This window comes from Xenopus laevis, chromosome 4S (genome assembly GCF_017654675.1).
Source record: "Xenopus laevis strain J_2021 chromosome 4S, Xenopus_laevis_v10.1, whole genome shotgun sequence".
Lineage (NCBI taxonomy): Eukaryota > Metazoa > Chordata > Amphibia > Anura > Pipidae > Xenopus > Xenopus laevis.
The window spans coordinates 15,784,786-15,807,447 of record NC_054378.1 but is presented as its reverse complement, the minus strand read 5'-3'; the positions used below and the strand labels follow the sequence as shown (position 1 = coordinate 15,807,447).

Genomic DNA, 22,662 nt, shown 5'->3' with positions numbered 1-22,662 from the left:
TTGCACCTAAACTTCGTCGCTGAGCAGTGGGTGGGGGGCCCAACCCCACCCACTGCTCAGCGACGAAGTTTAGGTGCAAGCATTTGGGAGATTGCCAGGAGCCAATGGGAGACCCCCCCCATATGTGCTACTGGTATCTCGGTCAGGGAGAGGTCATTATACAAGAGGTTTATCAGAGAAGACTGATCTAATTTAATACTTTAAATTAAAGAAATTAGGGGTCATTTACACCATGGATGGCAGAGAACAAAATGCAAAAACAGGTTAAATTTTTGTTCTTTGGGCACTATCTTCAAGGTTGATGAACTGTAGAAGAGACCCAAGGCCATCTCTACAAAGACAGCCCTGTATTCATGATTCTTGAACTGTCCCCTACTTGCCTGCCATTCAACGATATTGTACCCCCCTTAGTCATCTTGCACTTCTCTCTGAGGTCTTTATAAATGACCCCTAATTTCCAAATAGATTATTTTATAGTATCCCAGGGCCAATTCCATAAACAGTTTAATACCCCATAACACATGGAAGACTGAATGCAGTGCCAATTATAATACCCAGAACACATGGAAGAATGAATGCAGTGCCAAAATCGTGTATAATACCCCAGAACACATGGAAGAATAAATGCAGTGCTGATTTTGTGTATAACACCCCAGAACACATGAAAGAATGAATGCAGTGTCAATTTTGTGTATAATACCCAGAACACATGGAAGAATGAATGCAGTGCCAATTTTCTGTATAATACCCCAGAACACATGGAAGACTGAATACAGTGCCAATTATAATACCCAGAACACATGGAAGAATGAATGCAGAGTCAATATTGTGTATAATACCCCAGAACACATGGAAGAATAAATTAAGAGCTATTTTCATGTATAATACCCCAGAACACATGGAAGAATAAGTGAAGTGCCTATTTTGTGTATAATACCCCAGAACACATGGAAGAATAAATGCAGTGCCAATTTCGTCTATAATTCCCCAGAAACATGGAAGAATAAATGCAGTGCTAATTTCTGGATAATACATCAGAACACATGGAAGAATAAATGCAGTGCCTATTTTGTACATAATACCCCAAACCACATGACCAACCTCACACCACTGTTTCCTACTGTCACTCCTTCTTAGGGTAAGGCCACACTAAGCGATAGCGCGGCGATTTGACTCGCCGCGACTATTCGCCGCGACTTTTAATCCTCAATCGCTGGCGAAACTTTGGCGCTGGCGACTATGGGAAATCGCGCAAAATCGCCAGCGTAAAAACACACGCGGCGATCTTTTTTCTATTGTCGCTCGAAATCGCCTAGCGAGGCGATTTCGAGCGACAATAGAAAAAAGATCGCCGCGTGTGTTTTTACGCAGCGATTCCCCATAGACGCCAGCGCCAAAGTTTCGCCAGCGATTGAGGATTAAAAGTCGCGGCGAATAGTCGCGGCGAGTCAAATCGCCGCGCTATCGCTTAGTGTGGCCTTACCCTTAAGGGGGTGATATGCTAACTATGTATAAATATATAAGGGGATCATATAATAATCTCTCTAATGCTTTATTTACCAGTAGGTCTTTACAGCTTACATGAGGTCTCCCATTCTGATTAGAAGGGAGGTTCTGGCTAAATATTGGGAAGGAGTTTTTTACAGTGAGAGCTGTGAAGATGTGGAATTCTCTCCCTGAATCAGGGCTGATACATTAGATAGGTATAAGAAGGGGGTGGATGGCTTTTTAGCAAGTGAGGAAATACAGGGTTATGGGAGATAACTCATAGTACAAGTTGATCCAGGCAGTTAGGCAGGTTAAAAAAGTTGAAAGGTTTAACTTGATGGACGTGTCTTTTTTCAACCTAACTTACTATGTTACAGTGAAGCAGAGGATCGCAGCTGTGGCGCAGATTTCCCCGGGGACGCTGGTGCATGGGATCAGCCAGGCGAGTGCCTTCGTATGACAATCGGAGCGGATATGAAAACTGCCATCTCTGGTACATTTATTCCGGGAAGGAGACAGATAACAGAGACTTCATTTGTATTCAAATTTCATGGGTTTTATTTGGGGTCTCACATCACATTCTCTGAACAAACGCACATTCCTGACCCAAATAAACATAAACGCACGTAGAATAAAAAAAAATCAGGACGCAATAAAAGTGCAAATTGGTTTTCAGTGTAAGTTTGCGTCAAGCCAACACCGACAGTGCTCCTCATCTCGATATTGATATCAGTGCCAGCTTGGCTCACGTGCCCATTCTACCCCCAGGCTGATGATAAAATACAGTGGGGCCCTAGCTATACAAGAATTTGGGGCCCTTATAAAAAATACAGTCTATCTAAGTTGTTAGGTTATAGGTCCCCTTTAGTTGTCCATCTGGGTGTGCTGCCACCTGAGGTTTTTTGCCACCCGTAGTAAAGTGCCACCTAAAGTCTCATGGGTGAAATGGCACTGGTTTTGATCAAGCCAGGGAACGGGGAGACTCTCCTCCAGGGCTTCAAGCGTTCCCACAACACTTCAAACCCATACAGGCAGGTTAATTGGCTCCTGATACTATTGCCCCTAGCACTTTAGATTGTAAGCTCCACTGACAAAGGGACTAATGGGTATGATTTATAATCTCTGTACAGTGCTGGGGAATATGTTGGCGCTATATAATAATAACATCATATACCCAGTGTGCAGAGCAGATGATGGGAAGGGGTTAAGAAGTGGCACGGTCCAAGTTAAAGCCTCGGGCAGGGAGAGAATTGCTTTCCATGCACTTTCCAATAGAGATTAGCCCCTGACAAGCCGGTGACAGAGCTCTCAGCGGCACATACGGCTCCCTGACCACAGCAGACTCTATAAATCACCCTAGTAACCTGCTCTGCATGGAGATGAATGATGTCCCTGTACTCAGTGTGCCAGCGCCGGGGTCAGTGGCACTTACAGCTGTTAATGGGCAAAGAGCTATTTATTAGGTCTGTACCAGCCAAGCCTGACCATACGCATGGGGGGGGGGGTGCTCTCACTTTCCCCTGGTTTATAGTAAGACTTTCAGACAGTTACATTGTTGTAATAAATCACAGTGTTACAGATACTTTGTAACAACCTTGGGGAAGGCGTTGTGAGTACACACCACTTCCTGCGATGCACAAATTACTGATAGGTGCGTAAAGAAAATAGTTCCCCCATGATTATAAGTAACATGCAACATGGCAAGTGTAGGAGCCTCCTGGCAAGTTAGGGGGCTAAAGCTCATGAGGGGGCACTTTAGTCAGGGGCCATGTGACAGAGGGGCCCAGAATGATATAAAATGTGAAAAGAGGGTGCAGCTTGCAGCAGTTTTTGGGTGGGATATGGATAGGTTTTGGGCACAATCAGTCATGACGTGGGTGGATTAGGGAAGTGGCTATGCACAGTAAAACAACTCAAAAGAGCTGGGCCCCTGCAAAAAAAAAAATATTTGGGGGCCCGGCTCACAACCTTACACCATTTAAAGAGGAGGAGGGGTCTTTGCAGAAGGACCATACAAATAATAGTTGGGGGTCTTGACTACTGCATAAACCATGTCTTCTGCTGTATGGCAGATATCCCTCTGGTCATACATGTGCATTTTTTTTCATTGGGAGCCCTTCACCCGGGGCCCTGCCAACTAATTAGCATGGATTTTTGGAAACCCCGGGATTCCTGATGGCAGCCGTGTGGACCAGCAGCTAAGGGCCTACTTATTTATGCATCTCCCCATTGATGCTGGCTGCATGGCTAACCTGAAATCAGTGCAGACTGCAGCATTAATGATAAGCTAGCAGTGCAGGGAGTATACTTTATAAATGCCATGTTTTACAGGGGTGAGGAAGAAACCCTAAAAATCTAATTCCCAAAATGAAGCTGTTGGTCTAATTGTTTCCCATGGATGCCCGGCAGTGTGGCTTTCTCTATAGGAAACAATGGTAACAAATGTACCCCTTTTAGTGTCCCTTTAAAACCAGCAGCGCTTTGGAATTCCCAGGAGCAGCATTGATGGGAAGACCCCCCACAATCAAGTTTGTCGGCATAATGATCGGAGCAAACATCCGATGCTATAGTGCCCAGTACGACGTCTGTCTGATACAACCTGTCGGCACAATGTAAATCGGGGAATCCAATGTTTACTACCCATCAACACGTAGTCTCACCCTGCGGATAAAGGGAAGTTATCATTCATAACGACTATCCCCCATGACCCTACAAATACATATATAAATAGGAATAATAAAGCAATGAAATGTCATTAATCCCTGCTGAAGCAGTTGTTGAACTGTAAACCTCAGCACTGATAGATACAGCCTCTGGGTCTTGGGAGATTTCAGCACCAGCACCCAGGACAGGGGTTAAAGGGGTAAGTTTGTATTTGCCCTTTAAAAATACCCTTGGGTGGCACCGATTTGGAATCTCTCTTATATAGCAGAGAGTGACACTGAGCTGCAGCCTGCGCCTGTCTATCAAGGGATTCCTATGCCCCCCAGGGGCCCAGAGTACTGATGCCATTGTTTTATTACTTCACTAGCATTTAGCTTGTGTAACGAGCTGGGAAATAGACAGGCTTGGTTTTAGGGTATGGCAAAAATGGTGCTAGTCTTTGTCCTAAAGAATCAAACGGGCCCACGGAATGTACGGTAACAAGGACTTATATTACACTATATAACAATTTAGAGGGGTTGTTTAAATGAACTTTTAGTATAATGTAGAGAGGTATATTCTGAGACAATTTGCAGTTGGTTTTCATTTTTTTATTAATTGTGGGTTTTGAGTTATTTAGCTTTTTATACAGCAGCTCTCCAGTTTGCAATTTCAGCCATCTGGTTGCTACTGTCTAGCTTACCCTAGCAACCATGCATTGATTTGAATAAGAGACTGGAATATGAATAAGAGAGGTCAGAATACAAAGATGAGTATTAAAAAGTAGCAATAACAATAAATTTGCAGCTTTACAGAGCAATTATGTTTTAGATGGCTGACCCCCATTTGAAAGCTGGAAAGAGATCAAATAATTTAAAAACTAAACAAAATAAATAATGAAAACCAGTTGAAAGGGTGCTTAGAATTGGCCGTTCTATAACATACTAAAAGCTAACTTAAAGGTGAAGTACGCCTTTAATAAGATAGTTTCAGTATATACAGGATGTTAAACCTGCACTGCTTTAGCTATTGTGGAACTGCAGTGCTGAAGGTGCTGGGAGTTACAGTTCAAAAGCAACTTGAGGGTCAGAGTCTGCTTGGGGCATCAGCTTAACATTATTGCCAGAGGCTCAAACTCTGTCCCTCGACACAGAATGGGCTACAAAAATGTTACCCTAACTAACAAGTATATATTAGTATTCATATCACGCTACTTTTACTTCCCCTTGGAAAGTACTATTTTCAGTAACAGGGCTTTTTGGTCCTAAGGCAATCTCCAAACTGCTTATTCATTTCATAGCTATAAAACTACCCAAGGGGGAAGAATCGGTGAAAGCACAGCTGAAGTACCAACTATAAGTCCCTCTGTATTTCTACGGGGCTCTGCAGCAGGTCCATTGCTCTGGCTGTTGTAGGACTACAGCTCCCAGCATCTCCTTCTGGAACAATAGAGATTGTGCTACATTTGCAGAAGCTTACAGTAAGATGAGTGGGTGGAGGCTGCCAGGTTTATGTATAATAAGTCAAAACCCCTTCCCCATGCATTTGCTTGTCCCATTGTACTCACTACAGGGCCCTTCTTTAATAATATGGAAAGCTCTGAGCTTCAATCTCCATCCCCCTTCCCTAAAGGGCCAGTTAAATTGTTTTAAAGGGAAGCTCACCTATAAATCAATTTTGATATGGAAATCATCCAAGCTATTAATATTTGCCTTTGTCCTTGGGGTGCAAGAAAAAAAATGTAAAAGCTGTAAAAAGGCAAAATAGTTGAGGACCAACTGCAAATTGTTTCAGAATGTCTTTAGTTAACTTCCCTTTTAAAACAAGTAAAGACATTGGAGACATCTGAGCAGATATTTAGGCTGTTGTTTACCAGCTGCCCTACAGCAGCTTCTCGGGGCAGAACTGAGCTTGCTATTGCTTCTTTCCCAAGAGGTTCTGATGCAGAACTTTCTGTTTTACCAGCGGCACAAGTTCTAACCATCTTGCCCTAATCACAGGCAAGTCTGTTTTATTTCCTATCTTAAATTTAGCTTATAGACCCCCCATTGCCCTAGGGAGTGTGGGAAAATGACATGGATTATTGCACAGGAAGAGGGGGTTATTAGTATGAGAAATGCTGGTCTTTGATGTGGGCATGCCCTGGCGAACACCCTGCATAGCTTTGCCTTTAACTCAAATCATTATTAAATGGCTGTCAGTTATTAGTGAGAATCCATCCAGCTCGATGACCCCTGAAACCCTTCCTGAATGGTTCAAATCCATGAACCCTAAAACTCTTCCAACACAAAATACCATGAGTGCCTTTCCAGGTAGAATCTAGTCTGTGCAACATACCAGCCTCAATGATACCACTCTAGTCACTAAGTGCCAACCCACTACCCTCTCTGCACCTGCTCTTCCATAAAGGAACAGTCTTACTACCATCTCATACAGACCAGTGAGCAGGACTTAGGCAACTTTGCCCTAGAAACCACATGGTGCCCCACACATAGAAATGTCCTAGTAACCTGCATTATCCACCATGGCCATGGCACTGGCTTTCGCTGGTTTTTATTGGTGGGTCGCAGAATCCCCCCATTCAGCTGTACCTGTCCTGACAGCTTAGTATGTGCTTAAACACAAGTCCCACCCTGTCTTGTAGAATCTGAGCTTGGGCTTCAGAGAGGAGACCGAGTTCCGCAGCCAGCGGCTCCTCCTGTAGGTAAAGTGCTTGCAGCTCCTGCGCAACGTTCCGTGCCAGATGCGCTTCCCGCAGTTTACGCACCAAACTCCTGCGGAACACGCACACTGTGCCCAGCAGCTGCTCATTGTATTTGTCCCAGGTTCCCAAAAGTCTGTAACCATGAGCAAAACCAGCCTCATTGTCCAGCAGTACCAGGTCCCCCTCAGGGGTGCGGTGCAGGTTATTTGTTCCGCGCAGCATAATGTGTGGGTCCCACTGCAGACTGAAAAGATTGCTCACTAGTCGGTCAAAGTTTGCAGTCAAATAATCAAACAAAATAAGGTCTGCCCATTGCGCTAACTCCAGCATGTTGGCAGCACCATTGCTGAGTTCGGTGCGCAGGGGACGGAGCTTTCCATCCTTAGCGCGTAGAGCCATAGGGGGCAATACTAAACTCAAATTCTGCATCCAGGGTGTGAAACTCACCAGGGCTCCTTGAGTCCATCCTGTGGCCCCTAGTTCTGATTGCACTGGAGCCCACTGAGGGCTGCCTACCCGTGAAAGCACACAAGGTGGGACCCCGCGGAGCCCCAGTATGCGGGACAGGTAGTAGGACAACAGCTCCCCCTGGATTTGTTCAGGGTTGATACCGTAGCGCAAACATACCCGGCTCCCGTCCGACAGGGTGGCCATTCGGTTAGTGCTCCGCCCGCAGCCTTTTTCTAAAGCCACAATACCCGCGGAGCGAGCTGTGTTCCGCCACTGCTCCGCACCCTCCAAAGAGAACCCCATGGGCAGTGCTTGCTCCAGCTCCCGGGGCCAGAAGATACCCTGCTCCAGGGACAAGTCAGCTGGAGACCTTGCGCTCTTCTCTACAGTTTTATATCCAGTGGTAGAGGGAGAAGAACCCACAGATTGAAAAGTGGCCCCGACTGTGGGGGGCCCCTGAGTCCTAACAGAGCGGGGGGATCGATGAGTAGGGTGCTCAATGGGATGGGCATCCCTCCAGCTCAGTAACAAGCCCCCCACCAGGAGGAGGAGGCCGGAGGGGATAAGAGTTAGCGCAGCCCTCATTGTGTCTGGGACCAAAATCCCCCCTATTGTGGGGGCAACTGCCTGCCCAGGAGTGCGCCTTTGTTATCCATCTGCTTCTCTGGAGGGGTTTCACTGTGTAAAACGTTGCTCACTCCGGGTATCTATGTACTTTCAGCTTAACTGCCCCTTTCCATGGCAGTCTCCTTGTGATGGCAGTTTTTGCGACTCTTCCACCGCGCCCTGCGGTAGCAGCGTTATATATCCCCAGCCTTGGTCAGATCATTCGGGTGATATATCCCTCCATGGGGTAGGTAGTGCTAGGCACAACAGCCTCTTTTATATACCTCTCCTCGGGGTAATCACTGTTATAACGCCCCCCTGGGGTAGATACAATCCTTGGGTATGGGAGTCACTGGGTGTCATATACCCCTCCCTGTGGCTTTTGTCTTTCATTTGCCCCATCCAAGTCTTGGTAGTGTCAGTTTTGGTATCTCACTAACCCTGGGGTCGGTAATCACGTGTCCCTTATACCCCAGAGTGGGGTAAATAATCCTTTTGAGACTTAGGTAGAGAATAGTTGGAAGATCAGATAATCCTTCAAACAATAATCACAGTATCCAGCCTGGCAGTTTGTGTAGTTTATATGCCCCAGTCTGGGGTAAATTTAAAGCAGTTGCGTCCTGTGCCGGAGTCGGACAGGGAATGAAAAGAAGGAGATTTATGCTCCAGGAATGAAAGTCTTTGTTGTTGCCCGCCCTGCGATGATGAAGCTCGGGGATTTTGCCTGTGAATCGCCCCCAAGTGCGCAGTCCCAGCGCTTTCCGCAGCCACAAACAGCGCGATTTTCAGCGACCCCGGTCTGCACTGTGAACGCTATGCCCTTCTTCTCCCAGCTCCTCTGCCTCCCTGAGCCGCTGTGCGGGGCTGATCAGTGCATTCTCCGTATGGAGCTCATTCCCACACCCTCCCCGACCCCCCCAGCACCGCCTGACCCTCCTCTTAAAGGGACAGTCGCCTGCACGTGGTTGGCTCATCAGTCGGTGGCAAATGAGCTACCGCTCACATGGCTCCTGATCCCCAAGGGGTTGTGAGAGGCACCAGTAACCCCTACCCTCCCAAGAAGGAGGGCACATTGAAACCCATTCAGTCTGGCAGTGCAAGGGTTAATCACAGCATGTTTCATTTATAATGTGCAACCCCATTGTAACTGCAGACAGTGTTGGACTGGCCCACCGGGATATCAGGAAAACTCCCAGTGGGCCCTCCTGCTCCTAGACATTTGGCCTATTTCATGGGCATTCCCTATTTCTATGAGAACAAAGAGGCTAAATAGATGGAATAATAGATTTCAGTATGTAAAGAAAAGAGACTAGGAGAATAGAGTTTGGGTGAGGAGAGGAATTATAATAGTACTGAGAGTGGGCCCCTGTTCTAAGGTTTTTGGGTGGGCCCCTGGTGTCCCAGTCTGACAGTGACTACATACATACACCTGCGCTATTACCCCAAAACGTGGCTATGTTAGGTAGGAGTATTATAGTAAATGCAAGATCAAGGCTATAGATGGGAGAGGGACTGATTCATGCAGATATATTCCTCCCTCCCCTGCTTCAGGAAATGGTTAAACAGAGGATATTCTTTACTCATAACTCTCTCTCCCCTCCCAGCCTTCTTTATTTCCCTATAAGGACCCTGGATTTGTTTTGGGATCTGAGCAACACATGGAAGCAAGAGATAGAACAGGGGTGCCCCCTGCTGCTCTCCAGCGGGAACTGCAGCTCGAACAGGTCAGGGAAATGTCAGCTTTACTCATTTAAAGGGGAAGTAAAGTCTAAAATAGAATAAGGCTAGAAATGCTGTATTTTTTTTCATACTAAACATAAACGTGAACTTACTGCACCACAAGCCTAATCAAACAAATGATTTATGCTTTCAAAGTTGGCCACAGGGGGTCACCATCTTGTAACTTTGATAAACATCTTTGCAAGACTAAGACTGTGCACATGCTCAGTGTGGTCTGAGCTGCTTAGGGATTATCATAAATGATCAAAACAGCACAAGTCAAATAATACCTGCCAGAAGCCGATACAGCAAGACTGATTAATAATCAGAATAGACAGACTGCACTGGGTCCTGTATTGTCATATAATCTAATGTGGATTTTATAGTTTTTGTATTGTTTAATACAAACTTTCTCCAACTTTTCAGAACCAGTGGCTGCAGCAAAAAAATCCTCCAAATAGAATCTGTTTAAATCTGGCTCCATGATCTTTGTCCCTGCAGCTGGAGTTGGAAACAGTAAAGGGAATGTTCAAATCTCTATAGTCACAGACTGCTCTACAGGGAAACAAACAAAGCTGCTGCTTGAGTTCTGCATGGCTGGGAAGTAAGAGGGGGGGAGCCCCCTGCTGTTCATAAGTATGATTGTTTCCCTGCAGAGCAGTTAGGGAACAGCTGACAATTCCTATCTACAGCAGTAAATGAAGGGAGAACTTCACTGCATACAGTCAGGTTTCTTATAAAAAACGGTACACATTTTTAAAATTAAAGTATATTGGAGATAGGTTTTTTTTCATTAAAAAAAGAAAAAAATGGGATTTTATTTTTTTCCTTTTACGTGTCCTTTAATCATTTTATTAGCCTTGCACATTTGTACACACTCACACTCACTCACTCACACACTCACTCACATGTACTCTCTATCCTCCTTCTCTGTCCCATCTGAACTGAGATCCTCTGCCCCACAGAGCTTATACTCCATAATATATATGATCATGTATTGGTAACATTGCCTGTTCTGTAGCATTCTGTAGCTGGGAGATAATACAAAAGTAAGTAGTTCTACAAAAGATGTACTTTCCCCATAATGAGCATGCAATATCAAAGGGGTGGGGTATCTGCAGTCCCCCTATGGTTGTTGAAATGGGAAGGCGTGGCACCAATGCCCCCTTGGCACACTTCTTATATCAGGACAACTTGGGGTAGGGGAGGGGGGGGTTAGGGTATGGCTGAAAGACTATTTGTTTGAAATTGCTTCCCCCCTTGTCATGGGAAATAGAGATAAAAGTTTAGCCCCAACAGAAAGGGGTTGCTCGATGACTGTCCCAGACCTAGAAGAATTCACTTTATGGGCATCTGCAGCTTGTGACTAGTCATGGGTTATGCTAACATGTTGTTCAGCCCCATCTGACTCATTCATTGGCTGTTAGAGAATTTTGGGAGTTGTAGTGCAGAACACCAAAATAATCAAAGTCTGAAGAAGATCCCTGAGCCTATAGGAAATAAAATACACCTAGTGGTGCATCTGGCTCAAATAGCCAGCCAGTCACAGTTAGGGGAGAGTCATTTTGTTTTTACTGTAAAGTCAATTAATTTATTTCCCTATGAGCCAGGGGAATCAGCATATCAGAGAGCAATAGCCCCGTCTTCTGTTTAAATGTAGGAACTGCAGCTCATGTACCTCGGGCGATACCTGTTTGGGTGGGTTGATCACCCTGTTTACATACACAGCATCTTAAGGGACATATTTAAAGAAACAGTAACATCAAAAAATGAAAGTGTTTTAAAGTAATACAAATAAAATGCAGTGTTACCCTGCACTGGTAAAACTGCTGTGTTTGCTTCAGAAACACTACTATTGTTTATATAAACAAGCTGCTGTGTAGCCATGGGGACAGTCATTCAAAGGAGAAAAGGCTCAGGTTACACTGCAGATAGCAGATAAGCTCTGTAGAACATAATGGTGTTATCTGTTATCCACTATTTAACCTGTGCCATATAGATCTTTTTTCAATTTCCTACATTGCTACACAGCTGCTTGTTTATATGATCGATAGTAGTGTTTCTTATGCAGACAGATCAGTTTTACCAGTGCAGGGCAACACTACATGATATTTTTATTATTTTAAAACACTTTAATTTTTTGGTGTTACTGTTCCTTTAAAAGGCAGTTTAAATATACAGGGGATGAATTGACACTGCCAGTTCCTATATCCTCCTACCTATAACTTTGGTACCCCTGTATATATGTGGCACAGGGCAGACACCCCTAAATATATCAGTGCACCCCAACTCTCTGTACAGATCCCTTATTCCTCTGCAGCAAATCCTTTATTCCCTTTCCATTCCCAGGGTAGCAGTGGCTGTGCCTATAAAGGATAAGTAAACCTTTAAAATAAGTGAATGTAAAATTGACGTGAGTGCTATTCTACTTTTGCAATGCACATTCATTATTTATCTTATTTACATTTACAAGATACGTGTACTGTTAATATGAATGAATTTGGTGACAACAGCACCACATGCTGGTCATTTTCTGACCAGTCTGACAACCAAGTAGTCAAGGAAGAAGTTGTCAGGAGAAACGAAGAGGTTGCTCTGATGTTCTCCTGCTTAGGAAAGATTTGAGGAAGGTTTCTAATTGTTTTCCTAAGCAGAAGAACATCAGAGCAGCCTCTTTCTTTCTCCTGACAACTTCCTTGACTACTTGGTGGTCAAACTGTGGGAAACTGACCAGCAGGTGGCGCTGTTGTCACCAAATTCATTCATATTAACAGTACATGTATCCCTTAATATATTGGAACAAAAACAAAATAAATAATGAATGTAAATGACAGTGCTTAGATTAGCACCCTCGTTCATTTTAAATTCACTTATTTTAAAGGTTTACTTATCCTATAAGATATGGCTCTTTTATTCCCTATGGGAATGGGGCGCTGAGTTCCCATTGTTCATTTATCTGGCTGTTATACCCCTCCCAATAATATAAATAGCTGCAGAGTGTGAGCAACCTGAATTAAGTGCTGTGTCGCTGCACATTTTCTCTTTGTCGCCCTCTGATCCAGGAATCCTCCTCCCTGTGTTCTGCTTCATGATATGGGTCAGAGCCGACTCACATAACCTGCTGATTATGACATCATATGACATTATTTATTTTCTGTGATGTCATAAGTATCCTGTGTACTGTAGATTTTTTCTAGTATCTAAAAGCACTTTGTGGCAGTAAGCAAACACCTAATAGGAAAGACCAGGGGCAGAAATGGGGACAGGCAGCAGCAGCCAAGGGGCAGCCTTTTTGGGAAAGGGAAGGGGTAGAAATGTTCCCTGGGGTGTGTAGCTGTTTAATGGTCCCTATATCTCTGGAGCTCCACATAACCTGCACCCTTTGGACCCCACACTTCACTTGCCCATGCTTTGGATGCCCAACCCTTTACCAGTCACACATATTTCTAGATGAGAGCACATCCCTTTCATCCCTTATCTATACTGTACATGGATATAGTAACCCCCCAGGACTATCAGCAGGTATTGGGTGTCTGTATAAGGGGTTACAGCTCCTTCTTTTATCTAATATTCAGTCTAATCACAGTGAGACAGTGTCATTCCCCCTGATTTCACACTGCTCTGCAGGAAAGGCAACGCTCCCCTTTGTTCCTGGTACATTATTTTTATTATTATGGTTCTGCTCCTTCCATTAAATGCCATTTCCTGCCATTGTTGTAAAAAGAAGTGCTGGGGGGCAACACTTTGAGTCTTGTCGCTTACTCACTGCTCATTAATATTCTCATCTCAACTGTAGAAATTGGGCTCATTGTGTATTGACAGGCACCAGCTGGTTCAGTCGGACTGATGGGCTTCAGCAGTAGCATAACTAACAACGAGAGGGGTGTAGCAGCTGCTGTTTGGTCCTGGAGTCTTAGGGTAAGGTCACACTGTGAGATTCGGGGAGAATTAGTCACCCGGCGACTAATGGCCTCTTCTTTGGGGCGACTAATCTCCCCGAACTGCTTCCCTGTGTCTTTCTCGTGAGGCAACTTCGGACGACTTCGGAAAACGAAGCGCCGCGAGTGCCATGCCGCAGGCGTTTTTCCATTGTAGCAGGCGGAAGACACGGGGAAGCAGTTCAAGGAGATTAGTCGCCCCAAAGAAGAGGCGATTAGTTAGCGACGAAATCTCCCCGAATCTCACAGTGTGTCCTTTCCTTAGGGGGCCCCACGGGCACTAATGAATAAATCGGCAATATCGGCAGGGAGATTTTACTGGTTCTCTGTTGAATAGCAAAGCTTCTGATTGGTTGCTACAGGGTTACTATAATGACATCACACAGGAAATGCTCTAATGATTCACGTGCAAAGATAAGTCGTTCCCCCTTATGGTTGATAAGGACTTGGACATGTCATTGATTTAGTTCTCACTGGACCCAATTAGAAAAGCATCCAGGGCTATTTGTAGGGTGCAGGATTTAATTGCTTGCCTGCAAGTCTTCAAGGGGGCATCTCAGTTCATTGGCTGTTCATTAAGTGCCCCCTTTATAGATTGAACTTATATATGAGGATAAGTTCAATCTATAAAGGGGGCACTTAATGATATGAGGATATTTGCCCCGCTAATAAGGATTGTCCAGCACAAAGCCCTCCAGTGGTTTCTGAACTAAAACTCCCAGCGCCCCAAGCTGCCAATAATTAAGAAATGATTTGTCATAGTACAAAATTGAGTTTTGTGAGCAGTATGCCGCTCGTTATCTCTCTTCCCCACTGCACCCAGAATATAGAGAAAGCAAGAAAACAATTTCAGAACACCCCCGGTCCTCCCCCGCTAGGGTTTTACTAATGACAGATGGTGAGATGAACAAGCAGAACATAATTTGTTTGCGACTGAGGAGTTTTGGAACTTTTTCCAGCTGGGAGAACCCACAGTGCACTTTATGTGCCAATCTGGCTCTGGTGGTGCCAGGGCAGAGCTTATTGTATTGAACATGCCATGTGTGTGTTCCAGTGAATCATGGGTCATTTTAGGGTAGGCCTTTTAAGTCGCCTTTGGTTTCCCTTCTAAAATCTGTGATGTTAAAGGGGTGGTTCACCTTTAAGTTAACGTTCAGTATATTAAAGAACGGCTAATTCTAAGCAACTTTTCAATTGGTCTTCATTTTTTCTTTTTTTTTAAATAATTTTTGAATGATTACCATCTTCTTCTCCTGACTCTTTCCAGATTTCAAATGGGAGTCACTGATCAGAATGGAGGCGATATGGGCAGTCAGATTGCGGGGCGGCATCAACGAACAGATGCGGCCGCGATCCGACAGGATTTTTTACCCTGCCCGATCGGCATCTGCCCGGCTTTCAGCCTGATATCGATAGGGTGCGCCCATCGGATGGTGCCCCACACACAGGCCAATAAGCTGCCGACTTGGTCTGTCAGCAGCTTTTGGTGTATGGGGGCCTTAAGGCTACACATATATAGTTATTGCTACTTTTTATTCCTTGTTTTTCTATTCGGGCCTCTCCTATTCATATTCCAGTCTGTTATTCAAATCAGTGCATGGTTGCTAGGGTTAATTTGAACCATATCAACCAATTGCAGAAACTGACAACTTTAGAGCTGCTGAATAAAAAGCTAAATAACTCAAACACCACAAATAATAAAAAATTAAAACCAATTGCAAATTGTCTCAGAATATCCCTCTAACTTCATTTAAAGGTGGACAATCCCTTTAAATGTAATATTCAATGTACTTTATCATAAGGCGTCAGTTCCATGGCTGAGATTGAGGCTTCGGTGTTTCTATAGTGCCACCTACTGGCCCCGGTGATACATGAGCCAGAGAGCAGCAGCACTGGGTTAAGGTGGCCATACACGGGCCGATAAAAGCTGCCGACAGACCAAGTCGGCAGCTTATTGGCCCGTGTATGGGGGCCCCCGACGGGCTTCCCCGATCGAGATCTGGCCGAAAGTCGGCCAGATCTCGATCGGATGGGATTAAAAATCCCGTCGGATCGCGGGCGCATCTGTTCGTTGATGCGGTCCCGCGATCCGACCACCCGTTTGTGAATGCTAGGATCCGATCGTTGGGCCCTAGGTGCCATACCGGAACGAATATCCCGCAGCAAACAGAAGGCCACAGAACGCCGCTAAGAGAACAGGAGAGACCAGACGGGTACGCGCCTCTACGGAAGCGTCTGACTCGCAGGACACTTCTCTTTCTTTTTTAGGTGGATCGCAGGGCTCAATCACGCCAGACCGCGCAGATACAAACGAGGAGGGAGAAAACATCACAAGAAAAAAACAGCAGGGGGCCAACAAACGCCGGCGGATGCGGTGGTGAATTTGTCCCACAAGATACTGACTGAGACTGAAATACAGGTACTACACAAGGGACTATCATACTGTCTTGTTAACAAACCCGATTTTTTCAAATTAGATCTTGAACTTTTCAGGTTATATAGAACATTACGTTTAAAGGTGCAGTTCAGCAATGTCAAGAGTGGGGAGTTATTGAATCCTGTTAATACTTTCTGTGGGGATTCTTTAGATCTTAAACCCCCCAGTACATTTATGCCCAAGAGTGATAACATTTTTGTAGAAACGTATATCAAGCATGTTTCCAGGGAAGTGCATCAACTGGAGGAAAAGTATCGGAAGGGGGATATTCACCTATTACCGAATAACCTGAATAAAGATGAATACCGGGCACTGATAAATCTAGTAGATTCACCGGAAATCGTGATTAAGGCGGCTGATAAGGGAGGGGCACTGGTGTTGCTGGACAGGGAGGACTATGTTGCTGAGGTACTACGCCAACTTAGTGACGATACAACGTATCGCAAATTAAATAAAAATCCTACAACTGAAATCGAACAAAAAATCAAAGTATTGCTCAGTGAAGCGTTGGAAATAAAAATAATTGATGGGAAATTGGCAGCGTTCCTACAGCAACATAGTCCTCTCACTCCAGTATTCTATGTCCTCCCCAAGATTCACAAAAACTTAGAACATCCCCCAGGTAGACCTATTGTATCCTGTGTGGATTCAATTCTCTCCCCTATTGCAATTTTTGTTGACAAAGTCATCAGACCATATGTAGTGGCTCATCAGTCATACATTAGAGATACCAGTGATTTTTTGACTATACTAACAAGCGTTTCACAGGATATCGAAGGGGTCTGGTTGGTGACTCTTGATGTGGAGAGCCTCTACACCTCCATCCCACATGATGGGGGTGTGGAGGCTGTCGCATCTGAGCTGCTAAAAGATGACTCCATGGATGGTTCCCAAAAAAAATTTGCTCTACAATGTTTGGAATTACTCTTGCATAATAATTATTTCCAATTTGAGAATGACTTCTATATGCAAATAAGGGGCACGGCAATGGGGTCCAATGTGGCCCCCGCATACGCAAACATTTTCATGAATCAATTTGAAATAAAATTTATATATGATAACGAACTGTTTAAAACACACTGTAAAAAATGGATACGCTATATAGATGACGTGTTTGCGCTGTGGGCGGGGCCATATTGGACCCTTGAGAGGTTTGTTCAGGAAATAAACAGTTCCCTACCCTTCATAAAATTTTCCCTAAATGCTCATCTGGAGGAGATCCCATTTTTGGACACTAGGGTGTACAAACAAGATGGGTGCTTAATGACGGATTTATATGTTAAACCCACGGATCGAAATTTGTTACTACACTATCGGTCCTTCCACCCACCACAACTTAAGAGAGCACTGCCTAAATCTCAATTAAGTAGAGTAAAGCGAATAGTAACCTCTAGTGAGAAAGCAGAGAAAAGATTGTCGGAAATGTGTAACAAATTTCGTGAGAGGGAATATCCAGATAGCCTTCTAAATAGTCAACTAGAAGAAATAAAGAATCAGGAAAGAACAGAGATGCTAAAAGGGAAAGAGAAGCACAGGGAAAATCATGTCACATTTGTAACAGAATATAACACCCTGAGTAAACAGGTTGCAAATATTCTAAGACGACACTGGCCACTAGTCAAAGATAACTTACCCCAAGTAACGGCATTTGACAGACCCCCAGTTATAGCGTATAAGAAAGGGAGGTCACTTGGCTCAATGCTAGTACACTCAGATATTGGAAGTAATAGTAAACATAAAAATATGGAAATTAGGGGGAAAGTTGGTTCTTATCCCTGCCTTAACTGCAATTGTTGCTCAAATGTGCAAACAGGGGAAAATGTTTTTCACCCCAGAAGGGGTAACCCCATAAAAATAAGAGGTCGTTATTCTTGCAGCTCCACGTATGCAGTATATGTTATTAAATGTCCATGCGGACTAGCATACGTGGGACAAACCAAGAGAACGGTCCGTGAACGGATACGTGAGCATAAATCTGCAATTAGGACGGGGAAGAAAGATCAAGCAGTGGCTGGTCACTTTATTGAGCATGCTCATAGAGTTAATCAGTTAAAATTTCAGATTATGGAAACTATTGAACCTAAGCGTCGGGGAGGAGATAGGCTAAAGGAGCTGTTGTATAAAGAGGCCTATTGGATCAGAAAATTGGAAACTCTGGAACCTGGGGGCCTAAACAAAGAGTATGATCTGAGTCCTATCTTCCGATGATTTTATTGATACTTTTATCTGTTTTAATACTGTTGTTTATATTTTTTGTATTATCTTTTATGTCTTACAGATATTTTTCACATTTGGTCGTCTTCCTATTTATATTTGGCACTGATTTTGTATACTGCTATAATGACATATTGTTATATGCAAAATGATGATTTAATGATTAGTCCATTTTCTCTATATATTAATTGTCACTAATGACCACTAGATGGTGTGTGAGTGTATAAATAGCACTATTGAATCACATGTTGGTTAGCTTGATAAAAGACCAGTTGGTCTGAAACGTTGCTGTAATGCCCTTGGTCCAATAAAGGCCGTTTTATTCATGAAACAGTGGGTGCTGGACTAATTTTCTTCGCCCACGATCGGATCTGCCCGATATTGCCCACCTCAAGGTGGGCATATCGGAGGGAGATCCGCTCGTTTGGCGACATCGCCAAACGAGCGGATCTATCCATGTATGGCCACCTTTACACTATGAAAGAGAAATCTCAATTTCAGTCTGACGAATATTAATGTGCAGTGACTCACTGGGGCCAGTGGGTGGATTTGGCTCAGTAGGGGCCACTTGTAAAGCCTTTGATGAAGTGCAACTTATTTCTTTTATACTGATATAACTTGAATTTGCTAATTCTGGCAGCATTACCCCCCTCCCTCACCCACCCTGGAGGCTCCCATCATTCTGGGCCGTTGTCTCCAAGAACTTGCACTCTAACGCTGGTACTTTATATGTTATAGGTTCCCACGTAGCTGGGAGGAGTCATTATCCTTCATTTCATACTCCCATCAGTCCCTGCTCCAGTGGAGCTTACAATCTAAGGTCCCTGTCTCATTCATAGTCATAGGGCCAGAGGTAGGAGGAGCCAACTAACCTGCCGGGACATAATTTAAACATGTGTTGGTTTTACTTGTTCTACCTCATATCCCTTTCTCTCAATTTTAATCCTGATGGTCTTTGTGCCGTCCTGCCGTAAAGCAACACAGAACTGCTGTCTTTTTCCTGGACTCAAACAGAAACTAGTCGCTGGGGGCACCAGGAACACATTTCCCTTATAAACCCAGCAATAAGAGGAAATTCTTGTGATGCCGCTCGGCTTACAACTTCACTTAGAACGAAAGATCTTTCTTCTCCCCTTGCAAATTTATTTTCTACCAACTGTATACAGCAGGTGGCGCCATTGTTTCAGATTCATTCTGTTTTCAACGTGAAAACTGCTTACAACTTGAAAACTAGATAAATTGCAAACATAGCTCACTAGAGTGCCCTGAGTACATTCACATGTTTCCAGGATTTACATGTCCTTGCTGACTTTAATAATCAAATAGGCTGTTTATGGGAATGGGATCCCCTGTAAGTTGCATTAACTCATAATTCCTAGTGGACATAACCCCAATTGATCATTTTACATCACAGGGAGGGGCAGTCTTAATTAAAGAGGGGTGGAGCATGAATGGTTCCACAGGCCTTGCCACTTATTGACTGTAGATAGGGAATATATTTTAAATATAGGCAAATCGGATGCACTCATTAGGACAGTGAGTCTATCCATTTATTCTGCCTACCCAGGCACTGCCAATGCTCCCCAGGGTTAAAGGGCTTGTTCACCTTTAAATGAACATTTAGCATGATGTAGAGGGTGATATTCCAAGACAATTTACAATTAGTTTTAATTTCTTATTATTTGTGGTTTTCAAGTTATTTAGCTTTTTATTCAACAGCTCTCCAGTTTGCAATTTCAGCCATATGCGTTCATCTGAATAAGAGACCGAAGTATGAATAGGAGAGGCCTGAATATAAAGATGAGTAATAAAAAATAGCAATAACAATACATTTGTAGCCTCACAGAGCATTTGCTTTTTTAGATGGGGTCAGTGACCCTCATTTGAAAGCTGGAAAGAGTCCAGCTTTTCAAAAACGATAATTAAATGAAGGCCAAATGAAAAGTTGCTCAGAATTAGCCATTCTATAACATACTAAAGGTAAACCACCCCTCTAAGTGGGTACTTCTTGTGTCAACTCCCCCTAATTTTTCAGGACCCTGATTTACGCCCTCTCACCAGGTCAGAGGGCGTGGCCTGGGCAGAAAAGGACGGTCTTGTGTGTAGAGGAGGTGTGGTTTGGGAGGAACGAGGGTGTGGCTGCAACACTCCTGGTTAGTGCCTCTGCCAATGAGTAACCAAACCCTTTGGGTTAATGTTTGCTGTTCAGCTGATGCATTGGTCATGTTGTTGGTTTTGGCATCTTTGAAATAGTTTTGTGGAAGGTTTCTGGAATATTTAAATGTTCCCAATTTGTTTTACTTTTTTTACTTTCTCCCATGCCCTAAAACCCTACAAACGGGGAGTGTCTATCTGACCAGTGAGCCATTTTACTGCCTCTTGTAGGATGTTCCCTATGGGGGCAGAGCAGTATGGCAGCTCCAGGGCTGCAGAGCCGGAGTCTGAGTGCTCCATGGTGGAATATTTGGGAAGAGATTCAAGCAAAACCCCAGATCCATGGAAACAAGAACCTGCCCGAAAAATTATTATGGGGTGAAGCTCAGAGGAGGAATACAAGGGGACAGCCAATTGAAAAAAGAGAATTTATACTGAAAGATTATTTTATGACCCAAGTGTTACATGGGGAATTCTATAATTCCATTCTCTCCCTGAATCCATTGCTCAGTTACATGCTGTAGTGGAGTTACCCTTGGAAATAACACTTTCTACTGGTCTAGTAACCCATAGCAACCAATCAGCATGGAGCATTTACATCCCAATAAACTTTCTGCATGATCACGCCCGCAATCTGCCTAAGCCCTGCCTACTTCGGATAAGCCACCCCCCCTGTTCTGATGGACTGTAGTGCCCATTGTACAAAAAGGGTTTGACAGCTATGGAGACACAACTGAAAGGCCCAAATTCACAGACTGGGTTTGTTGGAAAGTGGGAGGGTTTATGTACAGATTGGGGTGTGGTTTAAGTAAATGGGTGAATTAGGGGCATGGTCTTCTAGGCTTTTAAGAATATTTGAGGGCGTGGCTTCAGTTTTCAGGAGCAGTTTGGCTAGAAATAAACTGGATAGTGGGCAGGGTTTAGGACAGGCTGGGGTTGTAGCTAGATTTTCAAATCAATAGTATTGGGGTGCCTTGCTGGTGAAGAAATTTTGGGGGGCGAATCCCTTTGTACATTATGGAGGTCCAACCCAAGAAGTTAGACCTGGGGCTGAACTAAAACTCCCAATGTTTCAGGGACAACCCTGCGAGTTGTTGTTCAACTAGTAACACAGTTTAACCCCAATTGTTACACAATGAAACAAATATGTTGTTTGTGACCTTTCCGGTTATGTCTTTACCCGTTTCCAGGGCGACTCAGAAAACACAAGAGGATGGACGTGTTTATTTTCCAGTTGTTTGGGAATTCCGGGAGAGGAATGTCACATGTCCCGGGGCCCATTGCCAAACCACAAGGAAGAGACGGGGCCAGTGCTAAATGAGATTTTAGTTCCAGACCCACAAGGCAAATGAGAGATGAGTCACAGGCGCAAGTGTTGGAAACTGTTGCACAAATACACAACACAGGGATGTGACCGCAATTGGACCCACACCAACATACACAGGGTTTTGTCATCGGTTCTACCTTCATTTTATTTCAGTGTCTGTTTGCACCTGTGGTTTCCTGTGTCCTTTTGCAGCAAAACTGCTTTTCTTTATGGCAAGAGTGATCAGTCCAATCTATACCCTAACACAGCTCATAGGGAGTGATGTCAAAAATGTCACATATAGCAGCCAATCAGCAGTAAGCATTTACTGCTCACCTGTTTGGTGGCAAACATCTGGTTGCTAGGGGTTACTAGACCTGGTTCTGATCTTTGTTGATTTTTTACTTCCTGGCTGCTCCCTGCCTGCCCATATCAGAATTCTGAACCAGGTGGAAAATTCGCAGGGGGCCGCAGCCCCTCTAGCCCTGTTTCCAAGGTGTAGGACTTTACCCTCAGTTCTCTGAATGACCATTACAAAGCTTCACCCCTTTCCATCCATAAAGCTACTTGGGAAGCAGACCCCATGACTGCAGGGGGGTGCCCAGAAGAGAAGGGACACTGGCAGAGGGGTAGTCGGTGGGTTACATATGCCCATGGGTTGTGTGGCTGCCCAATTCCTATTCAACCAAACTACCCTGTTCCAAAATGCTCATCCAGGTGCCCTGCTCTGATTGCTCGGGGGCTGTTCTCTTTCCCATGGTCAGGCAGGGGCTGATTGTTATCCAATACAGAAATCATGAGCCATGTGAAGCTGGTTGATAGAACTTTGTCCACTAGAGGGAGCTCTTGCTTCAACAGACTCCTTTATACTGCTACCCCTGGGCGATAGAGATCAGTGTAAAAGCTCCCAGTCTGCTCTTTCAGTCAGGTTCATGCCCTGCCGCCCCCCCATCCCAACTATCAGGAAAGAGAATGAAAAAGAAAATGAAATGCTAGTTAAGTA

The 22,662-nt window shown here is 44.3% G+C and overlaps 1 protein-coding gene across 1 annotated transcript; it reads right to left on the bottom strand.

Annotated features, from left to right (window-relative positions):
* Positions 1 to 4,998: 4,998 nt before the first annotated feature.
* Positions 4,999 to 8,778, bottom strand: fjx1.S (four-jointed box kinase 1 S homeolog). The gene has a single exon (XM_018260266.2). It carries the CDS (start codon positions 7,868 to 7,870, stop codon positions 6,713 to 6,715), a length of 1,158 nt encoding a protein of 385 aa, XP_018115755.1. The 5' UTR covers positions 7,871 to 8,778; the 3' UTR covers positions 4,999 to 6,712.
* Positions 8,779 to 22,662: the final 13,884 nt, after the last annotated feature.

Excerpts from the sequence above, each read along its gene's own strand:
- fjx1.S (XM_018260266.2), bottom strand. The coding sequence starts at position 7,870 with ATGAGGGCTGCGCTAACTCTTATCCCCTCCGGCCTCCTCCTCCTGGTG.